At 43.2% G+C, this 11,538-nt stretch overlaps 2 protein-coding genes across 2 annotated transcripts; both read right to left on the bottom strand.

The window, feature by feature from the left end:
* Positions 1 to 1,506: 1,506 nt before the first annotated feature.
* On the bottom strand, positions 1,507 to 4,556 carry LOC101781655 (putative F-box/LRR-repeat protein 22). Its single transcript, XM_004974309.2, has 2 exons — positions 4,003 to 4,556; positions 1,507 to 2,477 (listed from the first exon to the last, which is right to left on the bottom strand). Exons 1-2 carry the CDS (start codon positions 4,554 to 4,556, stop codon positions 1,712 to 1,714), a joined length of 1,320 nt encoding a protein of 439 aa, XP_004974366.1. The 3' UTR covers positions 1,507 to 1,711.
* Positions 4,557 to 5,174: 618 nt separating this feature from the next.
* On the bottom strand, positions 5,175 to 7,773 carry LOC101781264 (putative F-box/LRR-repeat protein 9). The gene is given in 3 exon segments (XM_012846746.2): positions 5,175 to 6,144; positions 7,111 to 7,179; positions 7,181 to 7,773. Coding segments are annotated over 3 exon segments (1,335 nt in total). The 3' UTR covers positions 5,175 to 5,471.
* Between the last annotated feature and the right edge of the window lie 3,765 nt (positions 7,774 to 11,538).

Below are 11,538 nucleotides of genomic sequence, written 5' to 3'. Positions count from 1 at the left end.
ATAGCTAAAGAATGGCAGTACTGCCTTGGTATGCATTAATTTATTACAATAGACTGAACCATTTTTGTGCTCATATTGATAAGCACAATTAAATCCTACTATACATGTTTTTCTAGACCTTATGCAATGCCATATAATATTAACGTACTTCCAAACATAACAAGTTCTGATCCTTTATAAGGCACATTTGCTATCTACACGAGCTTGTTATCCACAGGTCAGACAATTAGCAACTAGTTGCTCATTTCAACACAATTAACCCTTCACACCACCTCTCAATTCAACAAGCTACTCAAGATGAAGGCCACCAAAGTTCTCCTGATCCTTGCCCTCATGGTGATGTTGTCAAGTATGTCCCTGTCCCTATTGCAGCAATACACATGTATAAATACTGAGTAACAAACAATTGTCATCATGCTGCTGCTGCCTGCTGCTTTGATCCGTTTCACAAGCGTTGTTTTCTGTTGTTTTGATAGTATTTTTTATTTTTGAGATTTGCAGATGAGGTGGCATCAATGGAAAGTATAAACAAGGGAGATTGCAAGCCCGTAGTTCTTAGGTTGGGTGACAAGTGTACCCAGAAGAGATGCAACAGTGATTGCATTCACTTGGGAGGTACTCATGGAAACTGCATCGATGGGCCGGCATGCAATTGCGTTTTATGTGGACCACCCTCTGGGCCGGCGTCAGCTCCACAGTAATAGGATTCCATTACATGGGTGCCTCTTTTTTCACGCTGAAGTCTGCTTAAGGATACTAGCAGTAACAGTGTTGGAGAAAGTTCAGTGGCTGGAATAAATGATTAATGGTTTGTTGTAAAAGAATCTCATTTCTTTTGTTTAAAGAAAGAAATTTAAGTAAAAAAACATTAATCTGCTAATCCTAGTTCTGTGGTCGTGAAGGACCAAAGAACCAAGAGATCATTCAACTCTGTATTGCGTTTTACCCGGGATGGGATGACACGGTCAACAACCAAGCATTACCCAAAACATTCAAGGTCCAAAACAAGATGGAAATGGAAAAACATACGGTAACTAAAACAAAAAAGTGCCAATCATATCCAGCATCAACCTTAGACGAGTGAACTATTAGCCAAACCATACCCTCCTGTATGGTTTGAAAACTCTGCCACTGACAAATTTTCACAGCCTGACAAGATAGAGCACTGCCGAGCTTTCCCTTTGAAATGGCCAAAGTCCCACATGAACTTTCCTGATCAGTAAACGCCATTGGTCCAGGGCTAAATATAGTCAACACAACAACAAGAGGTTAATTCTAACCAGGAAATAGAGTCAAGGTTCTGAGGTACTAAGTTAGGAAACATCATTATGTACCTTCCATTATTCTCATGCCTCTACAGTTGGAAAAGTAGTAAAAGATGAGTACACTAGATGCAAATTGAGGCTGCATCCTTAATCGAGATGCCTTCCAAGTACACCATGGCACCATGTACTTCGCTTGGATCTTCAAGTTCATCCTTGGCCAAGCATCACTAACCTACGCGGCTTAAGGGAACATCTCCAGTAAAAACACTCATTAAACTGTCATCAACACCACAAGTTCAGAGTCAGTGAACACAAAATAGGGAGACAATACAAGACATTGATACATTGAAGCCGCTAAGCAATCTTTCCAGCAGAAGGTGAGATCCAGCAACATAAGATCGCAAGTCCTAGTAGACATCAAGCTAGTGGCGATAAGGACAACTAAATCAGTAGTCATCATCATCGTCGTCATTTCTCATTAGCATGCGCATACCCTTTAGGAACATCCGATCTTGTACACCAAGCTCATCCTCATAGACACCATTGAGGTAGCGGAACGGGTCACAGTAATCATCATACTCATCCGAGTCCAGAATGTAGTCACCATAGACACAATCATCACCGTCGGAGTAGGTGCCAAATGACCCAAGAGCATCGCTGTCGGAGTCAATCCCAGATGACCAAAGAGGGCTACAAACAGGAAAGCCATAGTCATCCGTAGGATCAGAGGGAAGCTTCAGCGTCTTGATCCTTGCACACCTTGCTTGCAGGGTATCATCCATGATGATGTTGAAGCAATGACGGATGTCAAGGGACTCCAGGTGGGGGCAGTTGTCAAGGATGGCTGTCAGTCCTTCATTGGTGAGATTATTGCCAAAGAGCTGAAGAGTGCACAACCCATGCATATATGCAATCCCCAGGGCATCAGCATCCTTGTACTTCAAATCATTATCATCATAATCATAATAGTCATCATCACCATCATCATATGAGTACTCTCTGTTTCCTAAATTGATGAAGCGGTAACTATTGAATCTGAAGTGCTTCAGCTCTGGGCATGATTGGCCAATAGCCTCAAACACATGCTTCCCACCTATATTTGTAAAGAGTGAAATCTCGAGCTCCTCAAGCAAAGGAAACTTCTTTATCTCCTCTTGAAATCCAATGATATCCTGACAAGAAATGAGGCGGAGACTCTTTAGGGATGGTGCCCTGCAAAGATAGCACTTGTATATCAGTAACCAAAAAAAATACACCATAATAAAGAAATGCTGATGTATGGTGTACAAATTATAACTAGCACCAATTCTTGCTAAATTAAGGTGCAGTTATCTGCTATCAGTCCAATGAAAGAGCATTTAGAGATGACAATAGTAATCAATAAATGCACCTTCAAAAAGGAAAACAGAAGGATAATATATATGTACAATGCTTGTCAAGATATGACTGTAAAAGTGGTTAAGTCACTTTAGAGGATAATCACATATAGTGACCAGTCCATCATTTGGAAAAGTTTAGTGGTACTGAAGTCACAATTTATATTTGGCATGAGAACAACACATTTGGCTGGAGAATGCAGCTGCAGAATAAGACATCAGCACCTTATCTTTTCATATTAGTTCAGTGAGTTTGTTCCACTTGCTTAATTATTTCACAAGGTAATGCTTCATCCCTGAGATATTAGCACGAAGATGCATTCCATTCCAAACTGGGACAGTGTTTCTTTGTGTTAAAAAGTTGGAATTTGTACATAAATCAATGATTTTTTAGACCAAAAACCACCATAAGGAAACCTCAGATATCATAACACAAGTTCCATCTGTAGATAACTGTACGGATAACAATCGATCTTTGTGACTTAACAGTTCGCTACTTTGTGAAGACAAGTGCGCACAGGCACCAAAGGTTAGCTAAATGCTAAGCTGGGAAACCCACTGTGTATAAAGCAGAAAAACATGGAAAATATTCCAGATTCATCCATTAGAACTATTTTATCCCTATCAGAAATATAACGCTAAATTGTCCATGTAAAGATGGACTAATATACTTTCTATTGTCAAAGAAGAAACTAGGCCAGATCACTTCTCTTATCCTACGTAATGTAAAAACCATCAGTATTGTAGTAACATTCTTACGAGGAACAGTTTGTGCTGCAACGCAAAAAAAGGATGGCAAAAAATTCCTATCAGGATTCAGGAACAGCATTGGACATCATGTATAGTGTCAAATATTGACAGTCACCAAAATCAGTAATCAATTTGTATCCTTTCTACCTAAGCGTACCAGCCATGACCAGAAGCGGATGTATCATAGTTGCAACAAAAAAAAAATCAAAACAAAACTTAGAAATCCTAGACAGAATTGGGGGTGGGCGTGGCATCGAAATCTCACTGTTCGCCGAGGAGCTGCAGTAATCCTAGACTTTCTTATGTCAAACAAACAAGTAAACTCGAACAGATTGCTTCTCTTATCTAATCCTACGTAAAGTACTTATCATCAGAATTGTATATGTGCTGCAGTGCAAAAAAGGATGCCAAAAAATTCCTATTAGGAACAGCACTGGACAAGTGGACATGATGTATAGTGTCAATATATCTTCAGTTGTCAAAATCCAGTAATCAATTTGCAGTTTTTTTTACCAAAATCCAGAAGCAGATGCACCATAGTTGCAGCAAAGAAAACTCAGGACGAAACTTAAAAATCCTAAACAGAATTTGGGGTGGGATCGAAATCTCACTGTTCGCCGAGGAGCTGCAGCACGTCGTCATCGGCGGCGTACTCGGCCCAGAACGCCTCGCACCGCCCCTTGGCGCGGTGGATGGCGGCCCGCGCCATCCCGCAGAGGTCGACTCGGCGGTGGAGGTCGGCGTGGCCGCGCATGTCGATGCGGCGCCACAGCGCGGGGTCGTCGCGTGCGGCGCGGCGCCAGGAGCGGCACACCCGCCCGGCGCCCATGAGGATCTCGACGTGGTCGAGCTTGCGGAGGACGGCCACGAGCGCGTCCCGCGGCAGCGCCGCCCAGCCCCTCGGCGTCGGCGTCTGGGGCTCGGGTGTGTTAGGGTCTGGGGGAGCGGGGCGGAGCCTGCGTGCGAAGGCAGCGGGCGGCGGAAGCCACGGCACCGCCACGGCGGGCGGCGCATCCGTGGCGGCGGCGCGGTCAAGCTTGCGTGCGAAGGCGGCGGGCGGAGGGAGCCACGGCACCGCTGCGGGGCCCGCCGCACGCTCGACCGCCTCCGGAGGCGGCGCCGGGTGGTTGCGGCGGCCACGGGGAGCGGCGGCGGAGGACGCCATTGCGATTGGGGAGGGGAAGGCCAAGGGTTTGGAGGTCGGCTAGGCTTCTCGACTCTCGAGTACAGCAGCGGAGGGAAATGGGAAGTGGAGAGCGGAGACTCGAGAGACCAGAGAGTGAGGCGCCGCGTTCTGATGTCGGACACGTATTTCTTCGTAATACGCTTCCGGTTTGCCAACGATCAACTTACGGAGGCTCCATCTGAAAAAAAAAGTAGGCTTTATATACGACGTTTAAATACTGACAGCTTAGCATAAAACCGTCAAAGTTTTCTTCCGACAATGTATTGAAATCGCTAGTTCAATGTTTGTTAGACCTCAATTAGCACTTCTGATATGAAAGTGTACACGAACAGTTTTTTGAATCTATTAATTCCCTATTTGAAATCAAATCCTAGAATTTAAAGTCGACGCAAAAGTGCATTTCATTGCTAGCTCCTAAACCCGGTTTTAGAACTCCAAAATTTCGAATCAAAATTTCTTCTTGCAAAAAAAATAAAATAAATAAATAACAGAACGAGAAAAGACAATCAACGTTTTTGTTTGGTTCTTGTGTCAAGAAACAAAGAGGTTTTGCAAAAAGAGATTCGCCAAAAGAAGGAACGAAGGGAGCAGATTATGTTCATTTCAAGGACTCATACCAGCAAAGGCAACAGCATTCACACGTAATTCATTTCACGAACATGCACAGACTAAGCAAAGCACTGAGGATTAAACAACGGATCTTCGGCTTCATCAAGCCAGGAACATGCACAAACTAATCAAAGCACTGATTAAAAAGTGAAACAAAGAATATATAGTCCATTGCACCAGCAAAAAGCAGTGAAGGATGGACGGCGCCCAATGAAGACAAATATGCAGAAACTTGAGCAATTGAGGCCAGCATCTGGCACTTCCATCACAGCATGCAGATATGTTTCATTTCATGAGCGCCCACAAACTCCTCAGGATCATCCTAGCTTCTTCATCATCTTTGTCCATACCATCAATGTAGTTCGAAGGATCATAGATATCGTCGTCGTCGTCGAGCTCGGTGTCCAGCTCATAGTAAACATCGGACCCCATGTAGTCACCATCAGAGTCATCCTCACTCTGGGAGTGATCGTCCCAGATAGGAGCCGCAACTACGAACTCGTAATCATCAATTGAGTCATCGGGAAGTCTCAGAGTCTTGATACCAGCACACTGTGCTCGGAGGATGTTGTCCATTTCAACATTGAAGCAATGGCGTATGTCAAGGGACTCCAGGTGGTGGCAGCTGTCCAAGATTACTTTCAGCCCAAATTTGGTGAAGCTACAGCCAAAGATCTGCAGGGAGCGTAGTTCAGTCATATTTGCTATCCCCAGGGCTTCCCCATCCATGTTGTAGTCAGCAGCTTCAAAGCTGCAGAAGCCATGTTTACTGAGTCTGAAGCGCCTGAGTTGCGGACATGATTTTCCAACAGTCTCGAACACTTCCTGCCCAAATACATTGCTAGAAAGTGAAAGCTCAAGCTCCTCAAGCAGAGGAAGCTTCTTTATTGCCTCTGCAAACCCTTCATTGGAGACATCATAGCAAGATATGAGGCGAAGGCTCTTAAGAGATGGTGCCCTGCAAAGATAGCACCAGGCTCAATATACAAATATGTGGCTAAAGATACTTATTTGAAAACATTTTGTTTATCTTTTCAGAAAGGGCAAAAAGGGAATTATGTAGCTGTAACCACTAATCACCAGCCTGTAACATGCATAACATTAACAGGTGAATATATATTACTTGGATTGTAATCACTAGCCTGAAAATGTTCAATATCATGCTTTGTTGCCCCTAGCTTTGATACTGTGATTTGCCACTCCTAAATATGGATTCATGTTTTGCCACCCCCTGATTGTACACCAGTTATGATTAAAATTTTCACTGGTCCTATAATTTAACATTTTTCAGTCATACATTCACATGCTTAATTAGTGTTTTCCCTTTTCTTTCTTAAAAGAAAAAGATAAGCTGTATGGGAACATTACTCGAAAGTTATTTGTCGCCCAGAGTTAGGAATCAGCTATAACTTATAACCTCCCTTATTCTTAGTGTGTCAGAAAATAATACTAGAGACCAATATGCTCAAGAGTGTCGCTAAAACATAAACTAGCGCATTAAAAAAAAGTTGAAATGGCAATGTTTATGATCAAAAGGATACACTATTGTACATTGTTACTAACACGATGGAAATCTGAATAAGATACAGGACCGTTGACTAACCGCCTAACTTTTATTTACCCAAATACATTTCGACATTGCAACTGAGAGAACTAGTCATTCTAGAAGAAAAAAAAAACTGAGACAACTAGTACTCAAGAGTAGAAATCACGCCTCCACAACCATATAGCATGATGCTCAGATGTCAGAAGCACCCACAATACATAATTACCCAAATTCCTACTGCGATCCCAACTAGGTTAACAAATTTATCCACAAATTCTAACGAATGCAGTGCTGATAGCCAATTCGAAGCAAACCAAGCACGAATGGAATTTGAACCCTTGGATTGGGGAATCCGAGGAGTGAGGAATGGAATCTTACTGCTGAGCTAGGAATAGAAGGAAGGCGTCGTTGCCAGCGTACTCGCCCCAGAAGGCCTCACACTGGCCGTCGGCGGCGGACGGCGGCCTGCGCCATCCCGTGGAGGTTGACCTGGTTGAATAGGTCGGCGTGGCCGCGCATGTCGATGCGGCGCCACAGCAAGGGGTCCTCCAGTGCGGCGCGGCGCCAGGAGCGGCACGCCTGGCCGGCGCCCATGAGGATCTCGATGTGGCCGAGCTTGCGGAGGACATCCGCGAGCGCGTCCCGCGGCAGCGACGCCCAGTCCCTCGCCTCCTGGTCCTCACTCGCCTTGCGGCGGCGGCGCCTAGAGGAGGAGGAGGAGGAGGAGGGCGGCGGCGGTGTCGGGGGACGAGCCTGGAGCTTGTGAGGGCTAGGGCTTGGGGAAGAAGCGACGCGCGGGGCGGGTCCGGGCATGCGCGCGAAGTTGGCGGGCGGCGGCAGGCACGGCGCCGCTACGGGGCCCCTGGCGCGCTCGACCGGCGCCGTGTCCGGGGCCGGGTCGAGCTTTCCAGCGAAGACAGCGGGCGGAGGTAGTCGCGGCACCGCTGCGGGACCCATCTCCTGCTCGACCGGCTCCGGATGCGGCGCCGGGGGCGGAGGCTCGTTGCGGCCGCGACGGCGAGAGGCGGCGGAGGACGGCATCGTGAGGGAGGGGAAGGGTTTGGGCACGAGTACGGCGGTGGAGGGAAATGGGGAAATGGGAGGGGGAGAGAAACACCGCGTTCTCAGATCGAATACGTAATCTAATGATACGCTTTCTGATTTCTCGTGAAAGATGGTGCTAGACGTAACTGATTTTCGGAAAAAGTATATTTTTCATTGTTTAAGTATTTTATGAAAGGTGTAATTTGGACCTCATAAGCTAGATGTGGGGCGGTTAAACTATGGGACTGTCACTCTGATCTCGAAATTAAGAGAAGCCAATAAAATCCAACGATACAAACCGATATGTTTACTTAATGTGATTTATAAAATAATAACTAAAATCCTGATGTTAAGATTTGAAGACTGTATGAGTAGAATTTTTAATAGATGTTAAATAGCTTTTATAAAAGGTAGAAAGACGGTGTGCTGAGTTCACATGAGATTCTTCATGATATGAAGATTAAAGGAAAAGATGGCTTGGTGCTAAAGCTTAATTTTGAAAAAGCTTATGAAAAAATAAGCTGAAATTTCTTATTTGATTGTTTGAAACAGAGAGGCTTTGTGGGATTTGTGTGCCTGGATTAAAGAAATGGTTTTGTGTCCAACTTTGAGTGTGAGAGCAAATGACATGATAGGAGGTTACTTTAAGAGCGGCAAGGGTGTGAGACAAGAGGATCCTTTTGTCTCCCCTTCTCTTCAACCTTGCTGCTGACACTCTAGCTAAAATGATTAGCAAAGCACAAGAAAATGGGCTGGTGAAAGGACTAGTCCCTGATTACATTCCCAATGGGGTAGCAATCCTATAATATGTAGATGATACAATTCTTTGTATGCAAGACAATGAGGAAACATCACAAAATATGAAACTTCTTTTGTATCTATATGAAAAAAATATCAGGTCTCAAAATAAACTTCAATAAAAGTGAGATTATTATGATCTCACTAGATGAATAGAAATCACTTGAGTACTCTGAAATGATGAGTTGTGCTACTGGTAATTGGCCTATTAAGTAACTTGGGGTACCTATGTCTGGTTCTAGATTACACATTATGGATTGGCTTTCTTGGATGAGAAAATGCTTAAAAGATTGGATGGTTGGCAGGGAAGCTCGCTATCGATTTGGGGGAGGCTAACCCTGATAAATGTCTGCTTAAGTAGCACTCCAATATATTGGATGTCCATGTATCTACTTCCAAAAATAATTCTCAAAATAATGGATAGAACTAGAAAGAGATTTTTTGGCAAGGAGGGGGGACTAGGAAGAAATGCTATCTAGTTAAATGGGTTAAGATTGCTAGGCCAAAGAGGAAAGGTGGTACGTGCATTAAAGATTTGGGGAAAATGAATCTGAGCCTGTTATGTAGATGGTGGTGGAAACTTGAAAATGGAAGGCGGCCTTTGGCAAGAAATTGCTAAAAAGAAATATATGACAGAAGGGGGTATAATCCAGCTAAAACTAAAACCTTCAAATTCCTCTTTGTGGAATGATCTTCTAAAGGTCAGAGCGCTATACTTGAAAGGTAGAATAGTTAAACTGGGCAATGGGAGAAATACACATCTCTGGAGAGATCCATGGTGTGGATCTGTTCCTCTAAAAGAGAAATTCCAGGAACTTTTTGAAATATACAATGAACAAATATATAGGAAGTGTAGCCACAATGGCTAGTAGAGGGTGGAGGTTATCTTTTCGGATATGGTTAGATGAAAGTGCTCAAAACAAGATCAGACAGATGAGAGACATGATTACATCATGTGCTCTGTCAGAAGAGAAGGATGCCCATGTATAGGTGTGGGAAAAATCAGGAGTGTTCTCTGTGAAATCAATGTATTCTCATTTGTGTGTAGCTCTGACATAGAGACTCCTAATAAAAGAATTTGGAAAGGAAACATTCCTCTGAAAATAAAAATCTTCATGCGGTTAATTCAGCAAAATGCTATTCTAACAAAGGATAATCTGATTAAAATGAAATGGCATGGAGATAAAAGATGTAGTTTCTGTTCGGCTGATGAATCTGTTGAACACCTTTTTTCGATTGTTCTATAGCTAGATATGTGTGGAGCTTGATTTCCATGATTATAAATGCTTCTTGTAGGCCAACTTCTTTTGAATACTTCTGGGTTTGGGTTAGAAGGTATTTGCCTCAAGAGAAAAAGATCCATATAGTGGGTCCGTCAGCAGTGTGCTGGGCTTTATGGAAGTCAAGGAACTCTGTATGTTTTGACAAAAAAGCATGTTAAATCCCCTACAGAGATTATTTGTTTAGCAGCTTCTTTTATTTTGTGCTGGACAGGTTTGCAAAAGCCGGAGGACAAGGTGATTCCGGAGATGGGAGCAGAAGCAATGAAGGAGATGGCGCTCCACTTTCATCCACATGAAGCAACGGTGAATGACACAGGAACAGTTCTTCTTAAGTAGGGGAAAAAGGAGGAGAGCTGGCTGTTCTACCAGGTTAAAGCTTGAGGTGGATAAAGAGATCTGTCTTTGGTGTAGAAAAGCTTATCTGAAATTAGGCAGGAGCTACCTCATGGTTTATTGTAATCGTAATACTTTCTCCAGTGAGCAGTCCCTTGGTGTCTACTTTCTCGAGATTTATCTTCTACAACTGTGGTTAGGTTCTGAGCTCGCATATGCGTGTAAGACTCCGTAATTTCGTTACGGTCACAGGTAATGAAATTCGGGCATAGCCCTTAGTAGTTTTTAAGTATTATGAATGTGTGATATTTATTCCTCATGTTTCATTTGGTGCAAATCAAACCTTAACTATCTAAGTTCATGCGTTTACCATTGCCACCTTAGTTTAACATTTGTTTATATCATAATAGCGGCTTCGGCCATGTAATCATCTTGCTAATCACTTCTTAGTCATGCTTATACTGAGTCAATCGCTATAACAATTCAATGTGAATCAATTCTGTTAATTTTCCTAAAAATAATTATGGGGTAGCCAATTTAGAGGATTAACTAATTTTTTTGTGAGCTTTATATCTTCGACTTGGCATATTATATCGCTATAGGGATGTATATATATGTACATTGCATTCTTTTCCTCTTATCTAACACTTGCTTAATTTTTCCGTGAATTTTAATTGCAAATTAGGTCTCGACTACACAGTTCGCGTCTCCATGAGCAACAACTTCTAAATATAGGCACTGATTTATGCCATTTTATTTTGCACAAGAACACGAATTAGCACAAGAAGATAAATATGTTAGCCTCTGTGAGTGGGAGAATCAAGAGTACCGCTAAGGCTAGCCTTCACGAGTGGCAGAAAAGTATGTTGTCAATGTGCACTATATATATGGTTCTATTTCCTTATTATTATTTGATATGCTTACATTGAATTTACGTAACATATATTCTACATCAATCAATGTAGCTTCTTCAATTCGGTCGCACACTAGACTGTTAGAGTGAAATTAGCGAGAGCCAAAAGTTTTAAAAACTGGCGGGCAACAGTTTCAGCAAATTCAAATTTCAATCACTGAATGTTTTGGTGGGAATAACATTTCCAGCAGCAAGTGATGGCATCACCCACCCTTAAAGACACCATTACTAGGGCGTCACCCGCCCTTGGAAACAGCTTTACAGGGGTGGACCTTTTACCCGCTCCTGCAAACAACTATTTGTAGCTGCGAAAGCAAGGAGCGGGTGACGCGCCCGCCCCTGCAAATGCCATTTCAACCGCCTCTGGAAATCGTTTTTTAGTAGTCAAGACTTTTGGAAAAGCATTTTCTCATTATTCTTTAACATAGATTTATA

This window comes from Setaria italica, chromosome VI (assembly GCF_000263155.2).
Source record: "Setaria italica strain Yugu1 chromosome VI, Setaria_italica_v2.0, whole genome shotgun sequence".
In the NCBI taxonomy this organism is placed as follows: Eukaryota; Viridiplantae; Streptophyta; class Magnoliopsida; order Poales; family Poaceae; genus Setaria; species Setaria italica.
Note: the sequence above shows the minus strand (reverse complement) of the source record. Positions and strands in the feature narration are given on the sequence as shown.